This window comes from Ochotona curzoniae, unplaced genomic scaffold (assembly GCF_017591425.1).
Source record: "Ochotona curzoniae isolate NIBS_2020 unplaced genomic scaffold, NIBS_Ocur_1.0 scaffold_4506, whole genome shotgun sequence".
NCBI classification, from domain to species: Eukaryota; Metazoa; Chordata; class Mammalia; order Lagomorpha; family Ochotonidae; genus Ochotona; species Ochotona curzoniae.
In genome coordinates, this window is record NW_024467119.1 from 27,949,826 (window position 1) to 27,977,271 (window position 27,446).

General features: G+C 42.8%; 1 protein-coding gene across 1 annotated transcript in view; it reads right to left on the minus strand.

The window, feature by feature from the left end:
- Positions 1-27,446, minus strand: part of CDS1 (CDP-diacylglycerol synthase 1) — a 66,396-nt gene that overhangs the window by 13,604 nt on the left and 25,346 nt on the right. Inside the window, exons 3-8 of the mRNA XM_040967172.1 lie at positions 26,163-26,259; positions 24,609-24,706; positions 20,297-20,436; positions 5,442-5,500; positions 3,433-3,515; positions 1,909-1,996 (exon numbers count right to left, since the gene is read on the minus strand). Of these exons, the coding sequence (XP_040823106.1) occupies positions 1,909-1,996; positions 3,433-3,515; positions 5,442-5,500; positions 20,297-20,436; positions 24,609-24,706; positions 26,163-26,259 (565 nt within the window). The remainder of the gene's footprint in view (positions 1-1,908; positions 1,997-3,432; positions 3,516-5,441; positions 5,501-20,296; positions 20,437-24,608; positions 24,707-26,162; positions 26,260-27,446) is intronic.

A 27,446-nucleotide genomic window follows, 5' to 3' on the forward strand; every position in this document is an offset into this window, starting at 1 on the left:
CATGTTGCAAGCAGGATACGCACTCAGCGTATCTGTGAAATACTCAGCCCTCCCCCCAAGACTGCATACCTGTTTCTCAAATATCCACATATACCCCCTCCCCACTACATGTCTCCCAGATGAAAGAGATGTGCTGTGCTTCTAGAAAGAGATACTGTTTGTCTGTCTCTACTGTTGCCAGTCAGTGGGCTTTCAGAGAGTGAAAGCTGGAACTCAGTGAGGCAAGAGTAGGTGGGAAAGACCCAGGAGCAGACAGGGCGCCCAAAGGTGCCGTGTCAGAGAAGGCTCAGCTGTGGAGGGGAACATGGCCCTCAAGGGGTAACTCGTGGTCTTGGTGAGGATCACTTCGGGGCAGCCAGGACAGAGCCAAATTTCAGAAGAAGGTTTCTAAAGTTAAAATGGGGTTGTGGGTTAAGCTAACAAGTTCTTCGTAGGACTCATATCTTGAGGATCCAAAAAGTCCAGTCAGAAGTTTCAGAAGAACTGGTTTCTTGGCTTCTGATAATACTTTCATAGTGAAGGGGCAGAAGCGTTTTCGCCTAGAATATTTCAGTGTCGGTATTACTGCCATGAACTTAAGAGGCAGCTTGGATTTCAAAGTATAACAGAGCTTATCTAATTAAGTTGACAGACGTCAACTAAGAGGTCAGTTGCTCAATTACCTGGATCTGTTATTCAGTGAATCCAGCCCCGTGAACTCACTGGGAAATGACACACACATGAAGATGGTTCGCAGCTATAGCTACCTCTCAGGGCTTCCTAAACCAGGAACTTCTGAGTCCACACAGAACTCTGAGTGTGGAATTACTTGCTCCTATGTGTCAGCAACTTTAGAGACATGCTTAAAATATGAGGTCACAAAATCAATGGAAAACTGAAATTAGAAGGTTAAGTTTAAGGATATGCATCTGGCAAAACAATCAAGATGGCATTAGGGCATCTGCATTCTGTATCGGAGGGTGTGGGTTCCAGCCCCAACTCTTTCCAATTCCAGCTTCCTGCCTAATGTGTATCCTGGGAGGCAACAGGTAGTGGTTCAAGTGGTTGACCTCTGATGCCCACATAAGAAGACCTCAATTGAGTACCTGGCTCCCAGGTATGGCCTGGGTCAATCCTGGCCATTGCTAGTATATTGGGAACGACCAAGCAGGTAAGAGTCCCCCTGTCTGTCATGCCCTGTACTACATCATGACACTTTCCACTAACTTAGGAAGTTGTTTTTATCTACACCATGCTAGCCAGTTCAGTCGTCATGTATTTGTGGGAATACAAGACTTGGCCCAGTCTGAGCTGAACAAATCCTATGTGAAGCTCTATAAAAACAAAACAAAACAAAAGTCAGTCTAGGAAGAGTCTGATTTCCATGAAGAACTGCTTAGTTTCCTTTCTTCTCCAAAGTATTAACTGTATTACTTAATTCATCTCTTTTAGTTCCCTCCATGGCCATACACAGAAGAAAGTCTCAGCAGGCAATCCCAGGCAGCCGGCGTGGTCTGCTCCTGCGCCTTTCCCTTTCCGTGCCTTTACCCTTTATGGGTGCTCAGTGTTTTCTGCATTACTCTAGGGCCCCACGATTTTTAATGGAAATGAGTTTGGGTGTAAAGTTTGACATGGGGACAAGATTATATGAATTTGATATAAGTCACTCAGAAAATTCAACCGAGGAAGGAAAAGGCAGCTTGAGGGGAAAGCGAGGTCAGCAGGGCCTCTTCAGGGGGGTTGCTGGGGAGGAGGGCGTGTGGCCTTCGCCTGTGAGAGGGGGCTTGGGTGCAGGAGCCCCGAGCTGTGGCTGCTAAGGGCGATCCAGGCGCTTTGGACACAATGGCAAGAGCATCATGCTGTGTGAAGTGTTCTGCAGAGAATTTGAAAGGTTGCACCAGTGGCTTGACTGTGATATCTTTCCATTACCTTTATTAATGGAGTTCTTCCAAAAAAAAATCCAAAAAGGTAAGCAGTTATGTCATTGCAGATAACACTCGATATTGGAACAAGGAACCTTCAAAAAAAAAATCAGCAGAAAAAAAGTCCATAAGATAAAGCAGCAACTTTTCACACATGCAGGTTATAGTTCATGGTGGACCAGGGTAACAACCATGGCCTGGGGCCCGGACAGGTGTAACATTAACAGCCATCATCAGTACCAATCCAATCTGCCCATTTAGCAATAAGGCTGAGTAAAATCTATAAAAAAACTAACATACTGAAAGATGATTGGTCAGGAATATGTGAAATGATCAATTTATATAGTTACAGACATATACGTTTTTATGAGGAACAGTTATAATAAAAAGACTTAAAGTTTATCTTAAGAACAGCCTTTTAAAACAGCAATGAGTCAATCATTTAGACAGAATCTAATCTGATGAATGTATGTTAGCCTCTTAAACACAAATGAACTTCAGAAAAAATAATTTTAACTCTTCCTTAATCCAATCCCCCCAATCAATTAAGTTTTTATGACACCATAAAATGTACTGCACCAATTAATTACACATACAAAATGTTGCTAAAATATGAATCTAAAAGATTTCAAGAAATGGGTTTTAAATGACTATGGGGGAGAGGGCTGCCACTTGGTGCAGCAGGTTAAGTTGGTGCTTGTGCTGCCAGCATGCCAAGGAGCACTGGCATAAGACCCAGCGCTGCAGCTCTGATGAGACGCAGCTCCATGCCGACGCTCCTGGGAGGGCAGTGAACGAGGGCTGGCGCAGAGACCCTGCCAGCCACAGCTCATTCGGATGATCCACTCCAACCTGGTCCAGCCACTGGGAAGTGAACCAGCCAGTGAGGACCTTTCTCTCTCTCTCCATTTCACTCTGTCACTCTGCCTTTTAACCGTACTGGAAATACAGTTAGAAGTTTCTTAAATTTTAAGCTTTTCCTTCATTTCAACTAATTTTTTTTTTTACCCAGTGATAAATTTTATATTTTTTCATGAATAGAAATGCTTTTCTGCAGGCTTCTGCTATAATGCAAGCAATTCAGTGCAGGGAATATTTAGAGGCCTATTCCTACAGGAATGCAAAACATAACCAGCTCCCTTTCTGCATTCTGGTATGCTGTCTGCTGGCAGGCAAACTGTAATATTCTTGCTGCATTCCCTGTGCCTAACACAGCTTTTTAAAACCTATCGTCTGCGGAAAGTCACAGGAAGGCTTATTAACACCTGCAATGTAATGAACTACCTGCGGCTTATGTGGGAACAAGCTGCATTTACTGGGAACTTAAAACAGAATGGCTTCCAGTTGTTGTTAATGAAGCATTTTGTCTTCAGCTGCCACACAGCAAGCAAAACTCGGTGCACTATTTTAACGGAATAGAGGAACAACAGGTAGTACATTTTAGTAGAAATCTATAAGGCACTGGCCAATGTTAAAGAGCCTTAGAGGCACTATCACATAAATATTAAGGAGCATAATACTGTTCCCTTACCATATCATGCCTTCAAACAGATTCTGGATGACAAGATGTGACTGAGTAACGGTTATCAGTAAAGTGACATGAGTCCATGCGAACTGTCAACAGCCCAACAACACAAACATTAGTTAATACACTGATCTGAGCAACCAAGGAAGCAAATGCCATTCTCAAACACAAATTCCTAGTGACTCAAGCCGAAAATTATGAGATAAAGTCATGCAAAAAAATGTTGTTAGCAAACCATATTCATTTTATTGTCTACTGGAAGCTTCAAAGAATGAAAACATTTAATAAAGCAAATCGTAATTTACACACAAATGGAATGGTCATAATACTAAGATACACTAATTAAAAATGCATATACAAGTAAGCCATAATCTTGAATTATTCAACTTGAACAGTAATGAGAAATTTGTGAGGTTGTTATGGCATTTAGAGAGGACAATTTTATTCTGGCTGCATTCTGAAGTTACAAAAAAATGCCAAAACTGTTTTTCTTACGTGGTCACTCTTTCTCATAAGTGTTATTTCTAACTTAAATGATTAGCAGGGCTCAAATGGCCCTTTCATGTCATACTTGAAACTTCTCTTCACAGTCCTGCTTAATGACAGTACTCACTTCCAAATTCCCAACAGCCCTCGAGAGTTGGCTATTGTAGGGATTTTTTAGCACAACACAGTGAGTAAAACACAAACTACCATTTCTACAAACTGGGTCTTACCATTTTGATTGGAATATATTAATTAGCTTTTAAAAATTCTTAAGGTTTTGATTTAGTCTTAATAAGCCCATCTCAGCCAGCAGTGTTTCATATGATTTGCTTTGTTTGACATTATTTTTTTCTGTTCAAAAGCTCCAATTTTCTTTTATGAGCTGCGTCAAAATGTATAAATGCTTTTTTCAATAGGCACTGTTTATTCAGTTACTCTTCTGTATGTGTGAATTCACAGCTATGGATTCAACCAATCACACATGAGAAATTGCTGAAAAACTGCATGCATGTTGATCGTGTACAGACCACTTCCTGCTTGACTCCCCAAACACTTGAATTTGTTCACAACATTTATACTTTACTAGGCGCTTCAAGTAATCTAGAGTTGGTTTACTGCATAAGGGAGAAGGGGAAGGGGAGATAAGAAAACCCTATGCCGTTTGACATGAGGGATTTTGAGCATCTGAGTAGCCAGGTGTCCCCGGGGCTCAGAACTAAGCCCTTGACTAAGCAGAGGGCTAACCACGTGTGTTCACAGCAGACTTCATTATTTCTCACGTGTCTCAGCTGCTCTGAGACTGTTGCTAAAACTTTACACTTCACTTTCTGGCTTCCAGAAATGAGAAATGTTAAGAAATCCTACAATTTCCTGAGGCAAGATGGGCATTTTCGTGGAGAACAGCAAAGCATCAATAGAGAATATACCCCATATCCAAACAAGCCTTAATACACAAAGCCACAGGTCTACATACTCACACTATATTGCATGTTAGTCTTCTAATCAGCTACATTGTACGAAAGTAAGTTCACCATGTAAAGTGGTAAGTTTCATAAAACACAGATGTTGATACACTGAACAAAATATACCCCAAAAATGATGTAATCCCATAACTAATCATAAGTACCCAAAAAAACCCACATGCTCCGCTCCCTCAGGCTTACACTGAAAGCAGGTAAACAAAGTTTGTCTCCATAGAACAATACGGCAGACGCTTCCAGGAGACTGGAAACACTCTTTATGTGGGTATGAATTTTGGGAATCCACACACTTACTTAACTTTACATCCTTAGGAAATTTTCAGTAATAACTTTTACGGAAACTTTTGCAACAGTTAAACCTTTTTAAATCCTCGAAAACTATTCAAGTTTAGCATCTTGCATATAATGTTCACACAAAACTGAAATACTTCCCGCAGTCAGGCAAGACATCGACTAGCCAATCAGTATCTACTCATTACAGGAAGAACAACAGAAGAGGAAGAGAAAATTTGTACCACATGTGGTGACTACAGAATGGTTCATACGCACCATGTAAAACTGCAGTCGATAATGCTTCTTCACCAGGCTCAGCACAAACATGCAGAAACCTGTTCAAGAGCAAAAGACGTGTGCTTGTTGTGCAATATTGTACCAAGTGTAAGACTCCCTACGCCCAAACACACCAGCTTCTTTCATCACATCTAGGCATAGTTTAGCCGCAATCATACCATCTCTCTATCTTAGGGTTAGCGTTTCAAGTACATTTCTTGATGGGAACAACCTTATAATTGCCATAAGGTGCCCAAAATACTCCCCACAGCACACAATCAACAAGCCTCTCCTGCCTTAACTCAAGGAAAACAGATCGAGAAATCTGAGTTGAATGAAACTGCTGTATCGTTCTAACAATTCTACATATAGGATATCTCCATATAGCATAGAAACAGATACATACTATAAAATGAATTCTTTCAGCAGCTAATATATTGAACTTATTAAATTTCAGGTTCTTGCATCAGCAGTTACACACAGGACTCAATTCTAATCCTTCCAGCATTCCTGTAATACAGGTACCTATTATTATCCCAATTTTACAGACGAAGGAAAACATAAAAGGTTCGTATTAATTTACTAAAGATCATAAGGGCAGAAAGCAATGCCCATATCTTAATGGTCTTCAAGAATCACATATTCCATCAACATGCATCAGATAAAGTTGAGTAATTTCAAGTTTCTGACTCATAAGTCATCACAAAACATAATATTGTAATAATTTCAAGATTGATATAGTGGGCATTCATTTACATTCTATACACTGTAATGAAAAAGTACTATACATTGTAATGGAATTCTTAATATGTGAAATCTTAAGCTAATACACAAACATAATGGGAGGCAATATGAAGTATTTTTTGCCTATCATATCGGCAAATCTCTCAAGTTAGGGGTTTTTAATAAACAGATGTATTATTATATATGCATAAATCAAGTTTAATTCCTGGTGAACAGCAGTCATGTATCTATTCCATTCCACAACACTTTCAAAGACTGAGTTCAAGAATGAAGCTGAACTGTGACTTGATCTCATCTATATGAAATAAAGCCCAATCTTCAGATCCTTGGATTATTCTCACCAAGGTATTCTACCCACCACGGTAGGTAAGGGTACCCTTACTCTCACCAGAGCAGAATCAAACCGCAGGTGTCTTTGGCTATTCTCTGATGAATGACTGATTCCAAATGTCAACACATAAAGGAGAATGACCAAAACAGAGAATACATACTGACCCCAAATTTGTATCTGTAACCTCCCCAGTGACCTGATAATTAGACTACAAAAGCATCAGGGAAAACATTTTCTAGGTGGAGGCATAATTAAAGCCAATGTGCCATCTTCTTAAGAGAAAGATCTGGGGTGTGGGTTCGGAGGAGGCACATAAACTTGGAATTCACAAAACTGCAACCATTGGGTGTATAAAAAATCCATTAAAAATTATTGCATCCCAGAGCGGAGGTGGGGACCACAGAGTGGAGCAGGTGGACAGGAGAGGGCTTATATCCCAACCCTGGAGACTCCCATATCCTCACCAAGGACCATCAGTACGGGCACCAAGGACTACATCCCAACTGCCAAGGAGACCACGGGGAATCGGAGTGCCTTCGGAGACTAATAACTCTGAGGTCATCCACTCCCGCTTGGATCTCCCACATGGGATGGAAGAAGCCCAAACCCTTCCTTGCAGGATCCAAGGTCATTGGAACAACAGCTAGAAACCCTGAACAGCCCACAGAAACAGAAGAACAGTAAACTCCCTTCAGGAATCGGGAGAGGAACTTTTTCTGGTCCTTACTTAGTTCCAACTTTGGATACCCATCCTCTGCAATGACCATCAGGGTTGCTCCAGAGGCCCCCCCCCCCAAAAAAAAGATTAGATAGACAGAGAACAACAAGGAAAGCTTAGAACCAGACAGGAAATGGTCAGTGTGGATTCACTTATACCTCACTAGGTAGGACACAAAGATAAGTTACTCCTCACTAAGGTATTGAAGATTTCTCTGCACACCCCTCCTAAAACTGTTCTACACCTCAACTGTTGACAAATGCCTTGTTAGAGATATAAGCCAGTTTGGACTATCCCAAAATCCACCAAGTTCAGTAAAAATTATGCTTCAACACTACAAACTACTAAATACAAAAATGAAAATAGACACGAGACAGCCAAATAGTACCTTATAGCCATTTTAAGGTGTATAGCAGCCAGTTGTATATATACTAAAATTGAAATGTCAATGAAGTAATCACAGGATGTGGTTAAGAACTTGCATTTTCTAACATATCAGTCACTCAATACCATGCCAATTAACTCCATAAAGTGATAAACTGTTGTTGATGTTATGTTGTGGCTTTTAATGGGTCAGGACAATATTCTGCCAGCTCTGCCTTCACAACAGAGTTGGTCTCCCCAAGAAACTGCTGAATTTATCTGGACAATAAGATGCTGGACACTATGCAAAGTACATGCTTGCAATGAAAGAATTATGACTGGATTTGAACTGTAATACTGCAATAAAGTAGAGGAATCCAACATGGGGGGAGAGTATGGGGAGGGGGTAGGGGAATCCCAGAGCCTATGAAACTGTCATAAAATCAAATGTAATAAAAAAAAGTATTGCATCCAAGTATTTCCTCTACAGGAGATCAAGACTCATTTCACAGCCCAAGAAACAATGTAATTTTCATGTTGCTTCATGCCAAAAGTTTAAAAATGAAGTCAGACTGGAGTTGGTGCACAAGCTGGCAGGGCAAGGGCATGGCAGAGATGAGGCAGATGCTACTGACACAGCTCTTCTGTCCAAACAGAGCCCTTCCTGACCAGCCCAGCACAACCGCAAGACTTCAGCTCTGGGGGACAGGGATGGCTACAATGCCAAATAATAAAGAACACTCTGTAAAAAAACTTATGGGCTTAATTTTTTATTCAGTACCATGTGCCCACATGAATATTTTATGCTAACACATGTACACATAAGTATACAAGTATGTATGTGTGTATCTATCTATATAGTTACAATTAACATATGGACCAATTATCTATTTCATCCACAGTTTGACTTTTTCCCTAAGTAGCAAAGACTATGTATATGACTACATTTCTAATTGAAATCATAAGATTTTGTTAGGATTATAATAACATAGAGAGTTCAAAAAGTTCAAGGAAAAGATGTTATTATATATATTTTAAAAAGCTTAGAATTCAAAATGCTTTTACAATAGAATAACCTTGTCTTTCAGTTGCATTTTCACTAGTTTTTAAATTTCAAAGCTCCTTTGCGAAACTGGTTCATCAAAAAAGCTAGCTTGAACGCAGTGCTTGTCTGACGATGCTGAACTGAACTATCTGACGGCCATTCATCCACTCAGTGCTGTGCGAGCCTGGTGTTGTCTGCACAAGGACGTGCACAGCCCACTTCCCAAGCAGTTCCCCAGGAAGTAACGGAGGGCTGTGCACAGCCCACTTCCCAAGCAGTTCCCCAGGAGGTAACGGAGGGCCGTGCACAGCCCACTTCCCAAGCAGTTCCCCAGGAGGTAACGGAGGGCTGTGCACAGCCCACTTCCCAAGCAGTTCCCCAGGAGGTAACGGAGGGCCAAGACAAGGAAAACACTAAGGAGGTCAGGAGAGATAAAGGGAAAAAAAGACACTGAAAAGTACAGAAGATGGGATTGGGGAATTTCAGAAAAATGGACAAACAAAATAAGTCCATTACTTATGAGATGACAGATATCAACCACAAAAATGAATACATTCACTGCCATTCGACAGCTCATGGTGTTATAGAAAACAGAAAATACAACAAAAAGTTGTTTTATAAATGTATTGTTGGTTGTTAACCAACCGAGTAAACATTGTAGTCCTTAACCCAAAACACAGATGCTACAGAGGGCACAAGGGGAAACACAAGCTCAAACCGACTCATCTGTACTCTTTACTTGGCTGTTTTTGTAAGGGGACATAGGGGCTCTTATTTTTTAAGTATAATTTTGCCTAAACAATCAAAACTCAAAATAATTTCCAACACTATACTAAATACACACTTTATTATCTGTCTCATTTTTGGATGTTAAACTATAAGTGATTTTTCAAAACAAGTTTTAAGTGAATACGCATTATAGAAATCATCACAAACCAACCCTATATTAGAGACAATTTTAAAGTTTTTTAATAATACGAATAGTGAGGGTAAGGGATAGAGGAAGGACTGCCATTAGAAGGTAAAGCGGCAAGGTGAATCAACATGGCAGAGAGGGTAAAGACATGTTTAAGCAGATGGAGAAATACTAGCCAGTGTGAAGCAGAGAGGGCACATTCCAGGAAATAGGAAAGGACAGAACAACAGCAGAGGGGCACCTGGAGACTGACAGACATAGGAAAGCAGTGGACACAACATTGTGGGTTGCAGTAACATACACCAGAGGCGTTCAGTGAGCACCTGAACTGCACCAGCAGCCGGAACTTCACCAGCAACAAGATGGGAAGGGACTTTCACCAGGAGCTCAACAGGTGAACCCAGACAAGAACTGCTGGTCCTGCTGGTTTGTTTGATTTGACTAGGAACAGAGACAGAGCAGCAGATCCCAGATGAGCTGTGCGGGAACAGGATGGATTTCACAAACCAGTCCACCCCCTACATCTGTATGGGGCGCCATTTTGTTTAAGGAGACAAGGGCTACGGACACTACTGCACATGTACTGAGCTGGGAGTGAACTCAATCCTGGCTCAGTGAACTGCAACAACATAGCATCCTACAGGTTCCATGCAAGATAAGTCCGAGTAGCCCTCAGACCTGACAGTCAGCAGATCAAGAACTCTATTAGTGGCACATCAGGGGCCATTTTGTACAATGTGGAAAAACTTTAAGACTGCAGGGACAATAGTGAGCTGCACATGTGCTGAGCTTGGAGAACACTCACTGGTCCCACATGGAAAATAATACCAACCATGGCATGGTTCAGGTAAAAATAAATCCATGTGGCCCTCAGACCTAATGACACAACAGGTTCCAGCAAGAGCACCACCAACAACAACCTAGCTGGACAGGACTTCTGGTATCTCCCAAATCCTGGGACCTGCTCCAACCGCAAGTGGGAGAAAGTTTGTACAGACAACAGCAGCTTCAGCATGGTATCACAGGAGGTGGAGACTGGTGAGCCAGGAGCTAGGGTTACAGAGACCACGGTGGAAACCTAACATAAGAACCCAGACCTGGAACTTACTGGAAGGAATGGCACAATTGGCTGAAAGCAACGAGCTATGTACCAACTGCAATAAGCAAAATAGCATTGTTGATCTGTGGGTGACACAGCTTAGAAATCTGCCCCAGGGAGAAGAATCTGCTAACCAGAAGTACAATGACCCAGAGCAAAAGAAGAGTCAGAGGCACAACAAATATTACTGATGACTCCGCTGCAAAGCAGCAAAAGCCTTTGCTAACCTCAGAGTTAACTGAGAAAGACATCGAGAAAATGAGCGATACAGAATTCAAAACACTTGTTATAAAGCTTCTTATCAACAACGAGAAGCAAGTAAAGCAGGTATTCAAGGAATTCAAGGAATACGTCACAGTGGAAATGATATATCACAAATGAAGAACACAGTAGAACAAATTAAAAGTACAGTGGAGAGTCTTCAAAATAGAGTAAAGGAGGCAGAAGAAAGAATCCCCAAATTAGAAGAAATTTCTTGGCACCAGGGGGAATAATCAAAAAGCTGGAAACAGAGCTGGATCAGGCCAAAAAAAGTATTCAAGAATTGAAAGACACTACTAAAAGGCCAAATATAAGAGTTGTGAAAATCCCTGAAGGTGCAGAAAGAGGGGCTGGATTAAAGCTGTATTCAATAAAATAATAAGGGAAAATTTCTGTAAACTAGAGAAAGAATTGGGAAACAAGATCCAGGAGGGGCACAGAACTCCTAACAGGGTTGACCAAAAGCAATCTTCACCACAACACATGATCATCAAGCTCTCTTCAAGTGAACATAAGGAAAAGATCCTTAAATGTGCACATGAAAACAATCAATTGACACATAAAGGAATGCCAATTAAACTCAGAGGAGACCTCTCGCAGGAAACTCTACAGGCAAGAAGAGAATGGAGTGACATATTCCAGATTCTAACAAAAAAAAATTGTCACCCCAGGATAAAGTATGCAGCAAAACTTTCCTTTGTCTTTGATAATGAAATAAAATTCTTCCACAGTAAAAAAAGCTGAAAGAATATGCCTTTTCCAAACCTGCCCTACAAATGATACTTAGAGATGTTCTCTTAGCAGAGAAGAGGAATAGCACCCAACGAAACCAAAGGCAAATGCAAAGAACATCCAAGTAAAATAACAGAAGACTAAATCAATGAACAACCTATTGCTAAAATGACAAGACCAAATTACCACCCATTCATTCATATTAACCCAGAAATGTAAATGGCTGAAACTCATCAATCAAACATCACAGATTAGTAGACTGGATTAAAAAACAAAACTCAACTATTTGCTTCCTAGAGGAGACACATTTTACCTACAAAGATCAGCAGAAACCATATCTCATAGATTTTGATTTTTTTATTAGTTTCATCTCTTCAAAACACTTTATTCTGATTGAATTCTTCATGGATTCATAGATCATACAGTAGCATCATTTTCTTCAAGAAGGTTCTTGATTTTCTTTTCCATTTCTTCAGTGACATGTTAGTCATTCAGTAGTATGTTATTTAACTTCATGGTGCTGTTGTTTTTTTTTTTTTTCTTCCTGTTGTTGATTTTGTTTTGTGGCTTTCACTTAAGGGGATGTATAGTAACTGTGTAATGGAGATTATCATATCTAGCAGCATGTTATTTAACCTCAAGGAATTGTAAATTTCTCTTTTTTTTCCTGTTGTTGATTTTGTATTGTTGCTTTTCATTTGAGGGGATGTATAGTAACTGCATAATAGAGACTATCATATCCAGATGTGAAGATACAATGCAGTATGCATTTCTACTTCCAGACAAAGATGGACTCCCAATGAAACTGTTTACTGTTCCCTGACAATAGGATACTGGACTCCATTCCATTGTCCCTGCCTGCAATGATGGACATATGACTGTGTATGAAGAACTATACGATAGTAACGATATAGGAGAACTCAGTGAGGGGGAGGGTTTTTGGGAGAGAATAAGGGAAATCCCAGGGCCTATGAAACTGTGTCATAAAATGATAATAATAAAAAGAATTTAAAACAAAAGAAGAAGGTACAGTCACCACCTGCGATGCTGGTATCCCACAGGAAAACCAGCACAAGTTCCACATGTTGCACTTCCGATCCAGCTAATGGCCTGGGAAAGCAGCAGAGGATGGCCCAAGTACTTGAATCCATACACTCACACAGGATACCTGGAAAAACTTCCTGGATCATGGCTTTGGCCTGGCCAAGCCTTGACTGCTGCAGCCATCTGGAGAGTGGATCAGCTGATAGACAACCTCTCTCTCCTCCCTCTAACCCTGCCTTTCAAAAGAAAAAAAAAAAAAAGGATCTTTAGAGAAACACCAGTAGTTAAGGGAATACAGGACTCTGATGAGTTATTTGTGATGCTTTTCTAAGAACTGCATAAACATTCCCTAAAAAGAACTGATGGAGGGGCTGGTGGTGTGACAAGGCAGGTAAAACCAGCCCTCGGGATTTCTACAATTGACATTGGCGCACTGGTTCTTCCACTTCTGATCCAGCTTACGGAAGCAATGAGTGATAACTCAAGTACTTGAGTTCTTGACACTCACATGGGAGACTCAGACTAGACGCCTGATTTCAGCTGACCCAGGTCAGGGAGCTACTGCCAGCTGGGGAGGGAAACAGCACATGAACAACAGATCTCTCATTCTCCATGCCCCTCCACCCCCAGCGTGTGTGTGTGTGTGTGTGTGTGTGTGCTGTTCACCCTATGTTTTAAATAAATAATAATAATAAAAAAAGCAAGGAATCTCAGGGAAAATCTTAATCATGCACTAACCTCAGTTACAATTTAATATTTATGTCTCTCAGGTCTCTTGAAGGCATTATAAAGTCACACCATCTCCTCACAGACTTTAAAGAAATCAAAATAGCTATTTTTAAGTGCAACTAAAAAAAACTACTAAATACAATAAGCATATGGTTCTTATTGGAGAAAGAGATACCTTATGCAGACCGCAGCTGAACATGAATTTGTATAGCGGATGACGAACCCCTTTGTACTCCTGGACCTGAGAGACTGCTTACCAAGTCATTTTCAGTCTGATTTTTTCTTTGCTGTCAATCAAATTCATCCTATAACAAAATTATCTAAATGTTTAAATGACTTCCAACTCCCAGTCAGTGAGTCATTGTGTGTGATATTAAAGAAGTCATTTAATTTCATGGGCTATGAAGAAAATACTTACATTTAATTTCAGTAACACTCAACATTAATGAAATAGTTGAGGCTAACTAAAATCTGCTAAGACCTACACTTGCTAAAGTCATTTCACCGCTACAGTATGACTGGAATTTTAGCAAAGCCCTTGGAATATTATTTACCAGAAAGATTTCCAAACATTTCTACAGCATACTTTGAGCTGTCCTAAAGCCCAGCTCCATTGGCTAGACTGAATGAAAGTTGCCTACCCACATCAAGAGCCTCAGGTACGAAGGCCTCAACACTAGCCAATGGAAGAGCGAGGCTAAGAGAACAGAAGCCCATGTACAAATATTCTCATCCTCACCTTCCTGATCATGCAACCAGCAAGTGTGTCCTGACAACCTAAAAGCCAGAGCTTGTGCTACGTGCTGAGAATTGAAGCAGAGGAACACACAACAGGTGCTTCTGGTCCAACAGGACAGTCACACTTAGAGCGGTAACAAATGCAGGACTCCCTGAGAGTTCGTGCTGCAGTTTCATCACTTAATCCAGTAGCTCCATGCTGTCCTCACGGATGCATTTTAAACATGTATTCGTAGGACAGTAACAATGGTCAATATCCTAGCTTGAGAATACGTAGCTTTGAAAATTGTTGCCGTGCTGGAAACTATGTGAACATACAATTAAAGGTACATTAAAAGGCAGTAATTTGGGATACATGGGGGGAGGGGTACGGGAGGGGTGGGGGGAATCCCCAGTACCTATAAAACTGTATCACATAATACAATGTTAACAACAATAAAAAAATAAATAAATAAAATAAAATAAAACTTTAGCAAGAAAAAAAAATGACTTTTTATAGCATGTCACTGAACAGGGGCTGGGATCTCAATCTGAGGATCAGCCCTCCTTATCTCTCTACTTTTTAATTAGTGACTCACTCAGGATTTGTTACAAATCTCCTTAAGGGCTCAGGTATTTACTGTACTTCATTTGAATTCCAACACTGTTTCCCTATCCAGTCCCCTTGTTGAAGTCTCCCAACCCACATTTCCATTAGCTACAGACATGGTGAGCGCATGCGTTCCCAGAGATAAAAAGCCAACGTTGCCCATGACAAAGCTTCTTCAGCTGTGGCTCCTGCCCGCCTTCCCACCTTCAGTGCCGTCCAGAGCCCAGGTCCTGCCATCCTCCTCTCCCTCCAGGCCTTGCACAGCTGGCCGCACCCTTCGCCATGATCCACCTGGCAAGCCTATGCTTGCTCTCTGCTTGTCCTAACATCTGTCGGCTCTTCTCTTCCTGTGGCCTCCCTGCCCCTTAGCGAAACAGGGCCTTTCCTCCCTGACTTTGTTCAGGTACCAGTAATGAATGGGGGGGTGGCGCCCACGTTTCAGCAGCTTCCAGACACCGGAAGGTATACCATCAGTTTCCTTCCCTTTATATCTCACCTCCTCCACCCTCTGTACTTAACAATTGGAAAGCATCCAAAGGCTTGTGAAAAGAATGACTCTGAGAACCTTCAACGAGCTCTTGTAACTGCACAAGCCGGCGGCAGCAAGTGCTAAGAAACGTCAGTGTATTGTCAAGAAAAACAAGTATGGATGCACAATTTATAAAAGTACAGTCAAAAAGTTTAATGTATGAAACCCACAGTTACTGTAACAGGGTTGATGCTCTCATGGGGGAAATGCATATAAAAGAGACAGCAAACAAAATAAATTGTATCTGTTCCTCCGCAGTAGAGTGTTCACAAGTGCAAGGCACAGCCAGTCACGTGGAAACAGCAATCGCCTGGTGGGATGTCCTGCTAGCCGTCACAGATCGCTATGGAGAAACACGTAAGTAACTGAAGATAAAATGAGCAAGATTTAGGTGTGTCGATATAAAACTATCACCTATAAGTCGTATTAAGTGGTGAAAATGAGTATAGAATTGTTACTATTTATATCTTTGAAAATCAAAGAGGAAGGAAGGGTGTTTTAGTCAGCTTTGCACATTTTGAACAAAGTGCCTGAGGCAGCCAAATTTGGTAGGTTAAAGCTTACTGAGGACCACAGTCTAAGCCTGGGTGGTCTCCAGGAAACACATTCCTGCTGGGGGGCTCCCAAGGCGGTGCCCCACGGACTATATCTATCCCCACACGGACTCTATAAAGCCACCAGTCTTCTTCAGTCATTATAATGACCCAACCCAATCTATTCAGTTCCCCAAGACCCCGCTTTCACACTCTGTAACTAGACTAAGTCGCCACCTTTTTAGCAGCGTTACCTTAATTCTCTGGGAGTCAAGTACTTTGCACACAGACCTCTGCAGGACATTCGACACCCACAGTACTACCAAAACCACAGAAGGGATTATAAACTTGAACGTTCAGAACATTGCCGCAATAAAGGACTAAGTCACTGGAGACAGCAAGGAAGGCACTCAGGTTGGAAAAAGATGTCATTGAATACTACTCTTACTATGGGTATACATTATGTTTCCATTTTTTAAAAGTTTAGTTGTAACTGAGCAAGTTTAGCCTTTGCCTACCATACCACCCATCTCACATGGGTGCTGATATGAACCTGAGCTGCTTCGCTACTGTCCAGTTCCCTGATAACAGTGGAAAGCCGGAGAAGAATGGTTCAAGTCCCTGAACCCATGCACGAGATCTGGAAGCTCTTGGCTCCAAGTTTCAGCCTGAACCAGTCCTGGCTGTTGCAACCACTTGGGGAGTGAACAAGTACATGGAAGCTGTCTTTCTGTCTCTTTTCCTTCTCTCACGATAACTCTTTAAAATAAATAATAAATCTTAAACAAATAAAGAAAAGATGTTTAAGGGATAGCATGATGGTTTGATTAGCTAATCCTGCACCTTTGAGTGCCAGCATCCCATATGGATGCTGGTTCACGTACCAGATGCTCCAGGTCCCATCCAGCTCCCTGTCTGTGGCCTGAAAAAGCACTGGAAGATGGCCGAAAGGCTTGGAATCCTGAACCCATGTGGGAGACCTGGAGGGAGCTCCTGGCTGCTGGCTGTGAACTGGCTCAGCTCCAACCACTATGGCTATTTGGGGAGTGAACCAGTAGATTCCAAAACCAAAAGATTTCTCTCCATTTCTGCCCTCTGCAAATCTGTCTTTGCAATGAAAATAAATAATCTTTTTTCAAAAAGTTTAGAATTCTGTGAGCAAATAGTTCTGCTTGGAATCCAGTCACTACAAACTAAGATGTTAAAGCCACACTAAGAGCCCACAGGTAGGTGCTCTCAGGTCAACAACGAGCATGCCTGCAGCCACAAGAGCCATTTGAGCAGCCTACTTAGATGATTTAAGTGACTACTGAGCCAGCCTTTATCCTATCACTATCCTAAGAAAAGCCATAAGCTGGAAATGCCCAGGTAAGCCCAGTCGTACCACAGGGCTGAGACAGAAAGCAATAAATGCTTTGAAGCCAGGAGAAAAATAAAAGCCTGGGTGAGGCTTTGCCTTTATCAAGGTACTTATTCCTCCTGCATCACGATATTCCACAAGAATAACATGAAAAGAAATTAAGGTAAAAAGAAAAACTCAATAACAATGAGAACTGGAGAAATGTCAACAACGAGAAGGACCCTATCAAGAAATCTGACAAAGGGGTAACTTTTAGCAGGACCAAGAAACCATTCAAGGCCTTTTCCAGAAAAACTAAGGAGAAGACTCAGAGGGAGCCGAGTGCGAGGCTTGGGTTCCTGGAGTGCTGTGTGCAAGCCCATCACGGGGAAGCATTCACCACAGCAACCGCCTGTGAGATCACACCACAGGTATTTCCAAAAGGGCATGAATCTAAATAAGGCATTTGTCTACCATGCTTCATTTCATAGACAAATCCCGGAGGTCATGCTTCCGCAAAGCTAACGTATTAACCAAGGAACTGGAAGGTGCAAGATGGAAGAAACAGGAGCCCAGACCCAAGCAGCCACGGACACAGATCCAGCAAGCCTAGTTTCCAGGATGAAACTAATGGGAAACTGAAGGGAACTGATGATGGGTAGACATTGTGGAAACTACCAAAGACAGACATAGGACAGAGGGAAAAATGAGGGATCTTCATACCAAAACTTACACAGAAAAGAGAAGGTGAGGCAGTAGCTAGGTTGGGGGAAAATGAACAGCTGGAAAAGAATGGTAATGGGGAAGGTGAGGGGTGACCTGATGCGACAGCTGTCACCCCAGTGCTCAGCAGGGTTGATTCGACTGATCTGGCTGGCAAGGGAAGTCTCCTTCCTCCCTCGGCGCTCCATGTGTGTCCCTCCCGAAGCCGCGCGCAGAGTGGAAGAGGACGACCTTCCCCACTAGAGGAGGACTAGTCTTTGGTCAAGGGAATATGAGTAGCTGTGCTCCCCTGCTAGAACCTCCCAACCAGCTCCCAAGAAGGGCAACGTGATCACAGATAAGGCTCGGCTCCTAGGAAATGATGTCTTAGGGACCTATTCAATAAACAATGACCATAAAAACCTGAGTCAGGTCAAGGCAGGGAGAAAGGTTTCAACAAGTAGATAATGTCTAACATAAATTAAGAAATAAGCTTTTTACTCAGATTTTTTTTAAATCTGAAAATGGCGGAGCCCAGGGTTGCTGTTCACAATCTTAGTCTTTTGGATCTGTTAGTGTTCTGACTGCTCCAATTCTGATGCAGTTTCTACACCTTGGAAAACAAGAGAAGAAGTTCCAAGTTCTGGGGTCCCTGGGCATGGGACCCTGGACAGAGCTCCTGGCTGTTATGGGCAGGTGCTGAGTGAGCCCGCAGGTTGTAAGCTCTGTTTCTCTCCCTCCCTCACCTCCACCACCTCTCCTCTTTCAACTCGACCTTTCAAATAAATCAGTAAGTCTTTAAGAAACACTGGCAGAAAACAAAAGAAAAAACAAGAATGTGAAAACAGAAAAAAAATCCCCCAGAAAACGTGGTCACTATCCCATCAAACCAAACCAACCCAACCCAACCCCGTGATCCCTCAAGGTCAGCATCACTCCAGACTGTTTCATGTTCTTCCTCCTATGTAGGACCACAGGTCTCAGAACTGAAGCGGCCCTTATTAAATCCCAACATCCCTGCAGGTACACCACGGCTCCAGGGTGGTCGACACGCTTTCCAAGATGCACTGAGAAACTATCTTAGGATCTAAAATAACTAGGGACAGCTAAAACGAGACCTCAGAAGCTTCATTTCCTACTTTAAATAAGTAGGAGAAAATAAGACTATCAGTAATACTGAAATAGTGCCTCATAATGTCCCTAGAGGGTCAAAACAAATCAATTTCCCAAGGAGTACTCAGCTAAAGCAGCAGTGGAGCCATATTCAGCTAAGCAAGCTGTCCTTTAAAGAGTGATCCCAGGAGCTAGGATTGTGGCACAGTTTGTAAAGACACTGACTGTGGTGCTCACCGCATACAGGTGCTAGTTCGAGTCCATGTCTAACGCAGTAAATGGGAGCTGAAGATGGCTCCCGTGTTTGAGCCCCACCACTCAAGGAAGAGCCATGGATGACGCTCCCGGCTTTCACCTGGCTCCGTCCTGCCCAGCCCTGGTAGCTGCCGCCGTTTAACCCCGGCAGATGGCAGGTTGAACTCTCATCCCCCCTCTCTCCCCACCTCCCTATTCCTTCTCTTACTGCAACTCTTTCAAATAAATAAAAGATTTTTGTAGACAAGATATTCTGATATGTATTTAATTCTTAGAGATTTTCTTTTAGGATCTATAAAATTTCATGGAAAAGAAACCAGTTAATTCTTCATTTAAGTAAAATATCTAATTTTAATCTGAAAATCATAAAAATACACAGCACAATATAGCACAAGCAATGCTGTTGTACATACAAAACCATAATTAGCCAAAGTAACTATCCTGATTGATTCTATATGAAAGCCCTATTGCCTAGAGACAAATAAAGTAGCATATGTACACAAAAGTTTCTTCGTAAACTACATTGGAATAATAGTCACTATATATTTAGAAATTCCTTCTTACACATAATAAAGAAAAATTTCAAATACACAGGGTGGTTATTAATCAAGTACCGTTATTTAAGACCATGATGAAGGGTCAGCTATGGGGCATAGCCCATTAAGCCTCCACCTGAGGTGCCAGTACCCCATATGGGCACCAGTTCGAGTACCAGCTGCTCTTCTCCCACACCAGCTTCCTGCTAATGAGCCTGGGAAAGCAGTGGAGGCAGACCCAATTGCTTGAGCACTTCCACCCTCATGAGATACCCCAGGCAAAGCTCCTGGCTTTGGATTGGCCCAGCGATGGCCACAGCAGACATTTGGAGAATGAACTAGCACATGGAAGACCTCTCTCTCTCTCTCTCTGTAAATCTCTTGTTAAAAAGTGATGGAAGAAATTACTTCATCTACAAGAAACAAAATGAGAGGCTGGACTAGAATGAAACAAATAAGTGATGTCATGAATTTAAATAAGTAAAAATGTGCATGGAAAACATGTTGGCTACATAGCCCACCAGAGTATTTTCTCTTACCTGCCAGATAAAGGGCAAATGATATAAATCTGTGGTAGCGAATGAGGAACTGAAGCTGTTCTTCTCTTTGGACAAACGTAGCAAAATAATCTGCAACAGTCTCTCCATAGAAAAAGTAGTTTACACACAATAGGAAGTACCTATAATTTAAAAACAATGATCATTTTATACTGAAAACGTCCTTCAATTTCAAACGAAATACTCTATTCATTTTAGTGATAAGACAATAATCAAAATTAAATTAAGAGGATCAATTCAAGATGTATTCGGCTAAAACACAATTTTCTTGCTTAAAACTAAGTCTCAAAGGTTAACAGTCAACAACACTTCAACTCTAGGCAACTGCTTAGTTTGCCTTGCAGCTAGGCAAGAGTTTCACTGCTGGGACAGAAGCAGCCGGGAGGTGGCAGGAATTCTGGAGGTGGTTAATGTCAAATTTGTGTTACCTGTACCAGTGTGCCAGCATGGTTGCTTATAATTTCTTTTTTTTAAAAAAGTATATGGGGAAGGCAGGAAACACCAGGCCAGGACACGCCTCCTACCCACCCACATGCCCCAGTATCCCAGGCTGCAGATTACTCAGTGATGGGGATCTGGGATGTATTGAAGTGGGAGCAACTTGAGGGCATATTTGACAGGGGAGAAATGACTACTGGGGGTCTTCCATGGACTAGGCCACTGTACTCTCAGAGAGGCAAGACAGCAAAAACAGAGTGGCTCAGAGAGGGGAAAACCAGAGGGCATGTTTGGGTCAGGCCAAAGTCTCTATCCATGTGGGAGACCTAGGCTGGGATAAATAGCATTGCCCACTGCCCACTGGTGCAAGCAAAAGGTAGGGCTGGGAGACATGCCTAGTTGGACAAGACCGCAGTACCTAACTGTGAGTATTGGGACAGAGGGTGGGCCATCAGGCTGGGCCACAGCACCCACCAAAATGCGGGAGAAAACAGATCCAGGATTATATTCTGTAGGGCACTTGTGGACTCACTTCTGCAGATCTGCAGCCCCTGCCAGTTAAGATGGAAAGCTGGCAGATGCTAAAAGGCCAAGCTAGGCTGGACCACAGAACTCACCTCACAGGAACCTAACATCAGTAGGAGCTAGTGCTGAGAGGCAGCCGGGCTGGGCCAGGCTGCAGCACCCATCAGCACATGCAAAGGCCAGGACTGAAGGCAAACTATGCCAAGCAAGGATACGGCACTCACTGGCACACACAGGATCTGGGGATAGGAGCAGGCCTGGCAGGGAACTTGGGGATCTCCCATACCAGGCTGTAGCTCCCACTGGGGAACACAAAGGCTGGGGGTGGGCCAGGCCAGGCAGAGTTGCAGCACTCTTCAGTATTTGTATGGGCCAGATCTGGAGCTAGGCTGCGCTGGGCCAGGCTGCAGAACCTGGTGGCATGCACAAGAGCCAGGACAATGTGTAGGCTATGGCCAGCTGGGCTAGGCTACAGTATCTGCCAGCAACTGTTGAGACTGCAGTCAAGTCATGCCAGGCTTGGTCAAAGCACCCATGAGCATACATAAGACCCAGGGATGGAAGCTAGCTTGGTGAGGGAACTCTGGGGATTCGCCTGCTTGGCTGCAACTCCTACTGGCGAATGCAAGAACTAGGGCTGTGGGAAGAATAGGGTGGGCAAAGTTGCAGCACTCATTGGTGGGCTGCATCTGGCAAGGTCCTGATGTAAGTGGCTCTAGCACACAATGGCACTTGCAAAAGTCAGAATGGATATAGGACAGGCCAGGCAAGGCCACCACACCCAATGAGTCCCATAAGAGCTGGGTCTAGGGATGGGCCAGGATGGACTAGGCTGCTGCACCCTCAGCAAGAGCAGAAATGGATGCTGGGCCAGGCAGGTGGCATCCACTGGTATATGTACTAGCTGCTGTAGGTAACAAATTGAACCTGACCCTGCACTGGCTGGTGCATACAAGAGTTAGGTCTGAGGTCACCCAAGGCAAGGTTTCTTGGGAGACTCCCTAACTAGACTGCTGGACTGAGCCTCTAATCACAGAGAAAAGTCTCAGGATGTATGGGCTAATCTGGTAGTGTATAAGTCAGGACTGGGTCTCCTGAGCGACTGATGCCTGCTCAGTTGACAGCATGTACAGACACACTGGGGACACAACAGCCAGCTCATCTAGGCCAGCAAGGGATGGGAAGCAGAACAGGTTGGACAGTTCTCTTGGCCAAGCTATGCAGCGTGTTCCTGGGTCTGTGGATGCACTAAGGTAGACTCTGTGGGCCAATAGACCTTGGAAAGATTTTCTCAGTAGTGGAGCATGAAAACCAACAAACTCTCGGGATTATCCAAACCATTCCAGTAACACCATAAGGATACTTTTCCCCACATCGGGCTCTCTAAGGCATCATCAAATAACTCCCACCCCTGGGTGCTGATCAAGCTTGACAGAAACCAGCAGCCTCCTCCCCTGTGGGTGCAGGAGAAATAAAAAGCTTGAAGCATCTGCCTTACCCACCTTCCTGGGTACCTGAATATCCCTGCCCTAATTAGAGGCCCACATGGGCAAGCATCCTTCTCAGTTTTGTAAGTAATATTAAAAAGAAAATTGTAAATGTAAAAAAAAAAAATTTTAAACAATAAAACATGGTATAGATGACAGCAAAAAAAAAAAAGTCATCAACAATCTACTAAATATAACTTAGGCTTTTTAGCTAACCTAAAATCTTAAGAAGACACAAATAATGTAAAAAATGCTGCACAGACATAACAGATTTTTCTATATACACACACACACAATGAAAAGTAATTTCCAACCACTCACAGCCATAATCCCAACACTCACTGCCTGCTGCCCTTAGAAGAGGAGAAGGGGAGAGTGAGGCAGTTCCAATTTGTCCCTGCCCTGGATGTGCTGTCCTCTCTCTCCTCTCTCTAGAACCCAGGGCAGGATCTGGCTGAGCAGCAATTCTTGTGATGTAGGAGGGGGGATGGTACAACCAGAGGAATAGCACAGATCATCCCAGTGCTGGTGTGGTCCCTCTCTGGGGAGAGGTGAAGGCCTGCAGATTTTGCTGATGGGAGTCTAAGTAGATCAGGAAAGAGGCTGAGAAATGGTCTGTAGGGTCTCTCAAGGCCTTGTCCACAGGAGCGCAGGGCCCAGGAGCCAGGAGAGCAGTGCCATGGCTCTGGGATGGTTTCCCCACCAGTAATCAAACATGCCACCTGTGGAAGCAGACCCCATTCCAAAAGGAAAAGGCGAGTTATTTCCACCTCCATCAACGGCACAACTGCTCTTCTGCCTTGCAACGACGGCAACCATGGCTGACTCCTCCGTACGGTTCACTAATCCCTAAAAAACTGCGGCGGCCTAGAAGGCAGGAGGCTGACCAGTAGGAGCATGGGCCATGGCAGGAACTGGCTGTGTGTCATTTCACCAACCCAGAAGACACTCCTCCCTCCCAGCTCTTCTAGGAAGCCTTCTATACATACGAGAGCCTGTCCGGATCTGGCTGCTCTTTTCCTGCCCTTAGAACCCAGCCCGCATGGCTCAGCATTCATCCCCAGTGGCTTTATCTACCCCTGATGCTCACGCAGAAAACTGCTACCAGGGAAAAGGAGCGAACAATAAAATCAAGAAATGACTTCATCACTCTTCTAGATCCCAAAGGTGATACACCTGTTTTCAGAAGCCACTGCACCCTTGGCTGGTATGCTAATCAACCAACCATAGAAAAAGCACACAGCCACACAGGTTCAACACAAACTATATTACTGTACTGTCTCAGTTACAGTTCATATTAAATTAATGCTCACAGTTACGAACTATAACTGAAAATTTTAAAAGAATTTTTCAGATTCATATAAAGAGAACATATTTCATGTACTTCATTTTTACAAGTTTAACAGCATAATTATACTTGCCACCCTACATTCCCTCTGCTGAAGTTTATTTGAAATATATAAAAGTTTGGCTACTAAAAGCATTTGGTCATTTTTTTTCTGCCAATCTGACATGCCCTACTCTGCAGTCTCATATCAGCTGACAGGAAATGAGGAAAGAATAATGATTTAATTTGCTGCTAAAATTATGATTATAAAAAAAGAAAAAATGCATCCAGTACACTGTCGAAGCTTTTCAAAGGGTAAGAATGGTATATATACTCAATATAAATTACATTTAGTTATCTAGACTCAAACATGGTCAAAATGTTGAAATGGAAGGGTTAACATCCTTTTTTCTTTCTAAGATTCAATCACATTTTTCAAAAATTTTTCTATAAAGTGGACCCGTAAGACAAATTTGAGCAGATAATCCAATTTTGCTGTCTCAAACAGTTTCCTTACCAGCTTAGTGTCCTGAACCACGGGAGATCATACGAATGATAGACTCTGTACCCGATGGTGATGATTTCATGGAAGCATTTCACCTGGATGCCGAGGACCTGAAACCAGAGAAAACACCCGCGTGCATTTCTCATTGCTTCTGCTTGTGCTTGGTTGTTGCTGGTCACACTCTTTTTTTAAGTAAGTATTCATTTGTTTGGAAGAGAGAGTTTTAAATATCACATACATGTGATCTCTATGAACACATCTGCTGAAGAACAGCCATGAGCACTGGATATGGTGGGGGAAGAAATTCTGATAGCACAAACGTATTTATATGATTATGAACTTGAGCTTGCAAGAAGAACTCATAAGAGATTTCTAGGAAAACAGGAAACAGGGCATTCAAAGGCCTTAAAGTCCTCGAAACAAGTGAGTATGCTGCAGAGGTGAGGCAGGGGCAGCTGAAGCGCCCCACTGTCAACACGCAGGACAGTGGACACTTGTTAGGCTCACGGACTCAGCAAATGTGCTGAGAGTCCTAAGATGACTAGCTAATGAGGACTCACAGAAATACCAATGGGTCTCTGTTCCCGGAGAGAAGGCGGCTATCAGAGAAGGAACGCCCACTATGCAGCACAGGGAAGCAGGTGGATAGAGAGGCAAGGACAGTGTGGCTGACGTGTGGCAGCCCCGGGAGGAAGTGCAGTCATGTCCAAATGTACCACATGTGTCCTGTGAGTCCACTTTTAGGTAGGGATGAGGCGCTGTAAGGGACATACACCCACTCCCAACATGGGATCTCAGAAAGAAAGGAAGACAGAATGACATGAGCAAGGCTTAGGAAAGCAGACACACTCGTGTAGGATGGCTGGGAGAGGGGACAGAAGGACACAGGCAGACTAGGGAACCTACGAGATGGCTACTTCCACTTTGAACATGCAGCCTAAGAAAATCACCCTGCGGATGGAAACAGAGCAGGTGTATGCTCTGGTATGTTCAGAACAGTGCCATTCACAACAAAGCAGAACCAGAACATTAGCTGCCAATGTAAACCCTGCACAGGCACCACCTTCCGGAAGCCCTTCCTCATCTCTCCCTCGGACTGGATGGCTGTGCTCTCCTGGCACGCTCTGCACAGCACTGACCCTCTCTATTCTTGCACTACCCAGGTCACACGGTTACTTGTACACCTCTGCTGTTACACTGAGTCCCTTGCAGCTGGAGATCTGGCCAGCAGATGCCTATGCTGAAGTCACATGTGTATTCCTTCTGGCTAATGCTCAGCCCAGTGTGGGACAAACCTGCAACGATTAGACACACTGGGTCTGTGTGTGTGTGTCTGTGTGCAGGGGTGTGTGTGTGTATGCACGTGTGTGTGCACATATATAAACTGATCACACAACAAAAGGTCATTTTGCAAGCAGAAGGGATAAGCCCAGTCACTTTATGAACTAGAACTAAATGTGGTGTTGACAAGTCTCGCATTATCTTCCATTTTGTGACAAGGTCAAATGACTTAATCCACATATAGTTAAGATGAGAGCAAGATACATTGAAGATCACATCACTTACAAGAAGCATCAGCATAAAGGATCCCATGTAGATGATTAGGAAAAACATCGAAATCATGGTTAGAGTCAGAATCCCACGGATCCACCAGTTTTTCCACCTACAAAAAAAAAATGTTTATGAAGTTAGCACTTAATATATTCTTAACATTGTATGTGTGTGTGTGTGGTTTCATAAAGCTAGATTTATGAATTTTGCCAGACTATAAGATTTGCCTACTTTTGGAAGTCAGGGTTAGAAACAGAACCAACTCAGCAATTGCAACCACCAGCTGATCAGGGCCATGCACTGTGGGGGGCACTGTACTTGCTAGCACATACCGGAATCTGGTCTAGAAACACCTGACAACGTTTCTTTGGGGATCTCCCCAGTCAAACTGCCAGACTCAGAACCCTAACCATGAAAAGACAGAAGACAGAACAAGTCAATCAGCCACCTCAGTTATATGTTGGCAGTGAAAAACTGGGCAAACAGAGACTCTATGAGGGACTGTGTCAATCAGTGGATTCTTCAACGACCTCACCGTGCTTGGAGTGGCGAGACTGGCAACAATTCAGAACTGCTGAACTATCAGAACCACTTGAGCAAGAACCCTGGAGCATGCCCCACATCAGGCACCAGGGGTGGGTGGGAGACTGGGTGGGGCTTCTCCCTTAAAATCCCCCTTTACCCCAGATACATGAAGAAAACAATATGGAAATAACAGTCTTACCCACTTTCCTGTAGCCTTTGAACCTTTTTACCCTAATTAACTATGTAAAGATTGTAAAAAATAAAAAATGGAAAAACCAAATAAAAAAAATAATAGATTAAAAAATAATAAATAAAAAGATTTGCCTACTTTTAAGGCCAGCACAGCAGTCTAGTGGCTAAGTCCTTGCCACTTTCTCAATCAGCCCACGAGTTCTGAGTGCACCCACACAGAGATGACCGCTCTCAATTTTTAAGTGTTGTCTTCCTAGGAATTTTCTGATTTTTCTTAACGCAGACGATAGCATCTAAATTACATCACAAGAGATTCTGATGTAACTTACAGCCATTAGTAACCTACCTTATTCTAAACACAGGCCCTATTGCCTTTTTTAACCCCAGAAGTGGTAACTCATTTTATATATTTATAAGACATTTCTTACTGTCTCATGAGATGGTAAACTTGGGTACTAAAATGAAAACATATACTGGGTATAGATGTAAAAATGCACCAGCTAAAAGGCTATATTTATTTTTACAGATATAGCTGTGTGCGCATTAATGAATGAAATGGTAAATTGGGCTGGGTCACAAGAT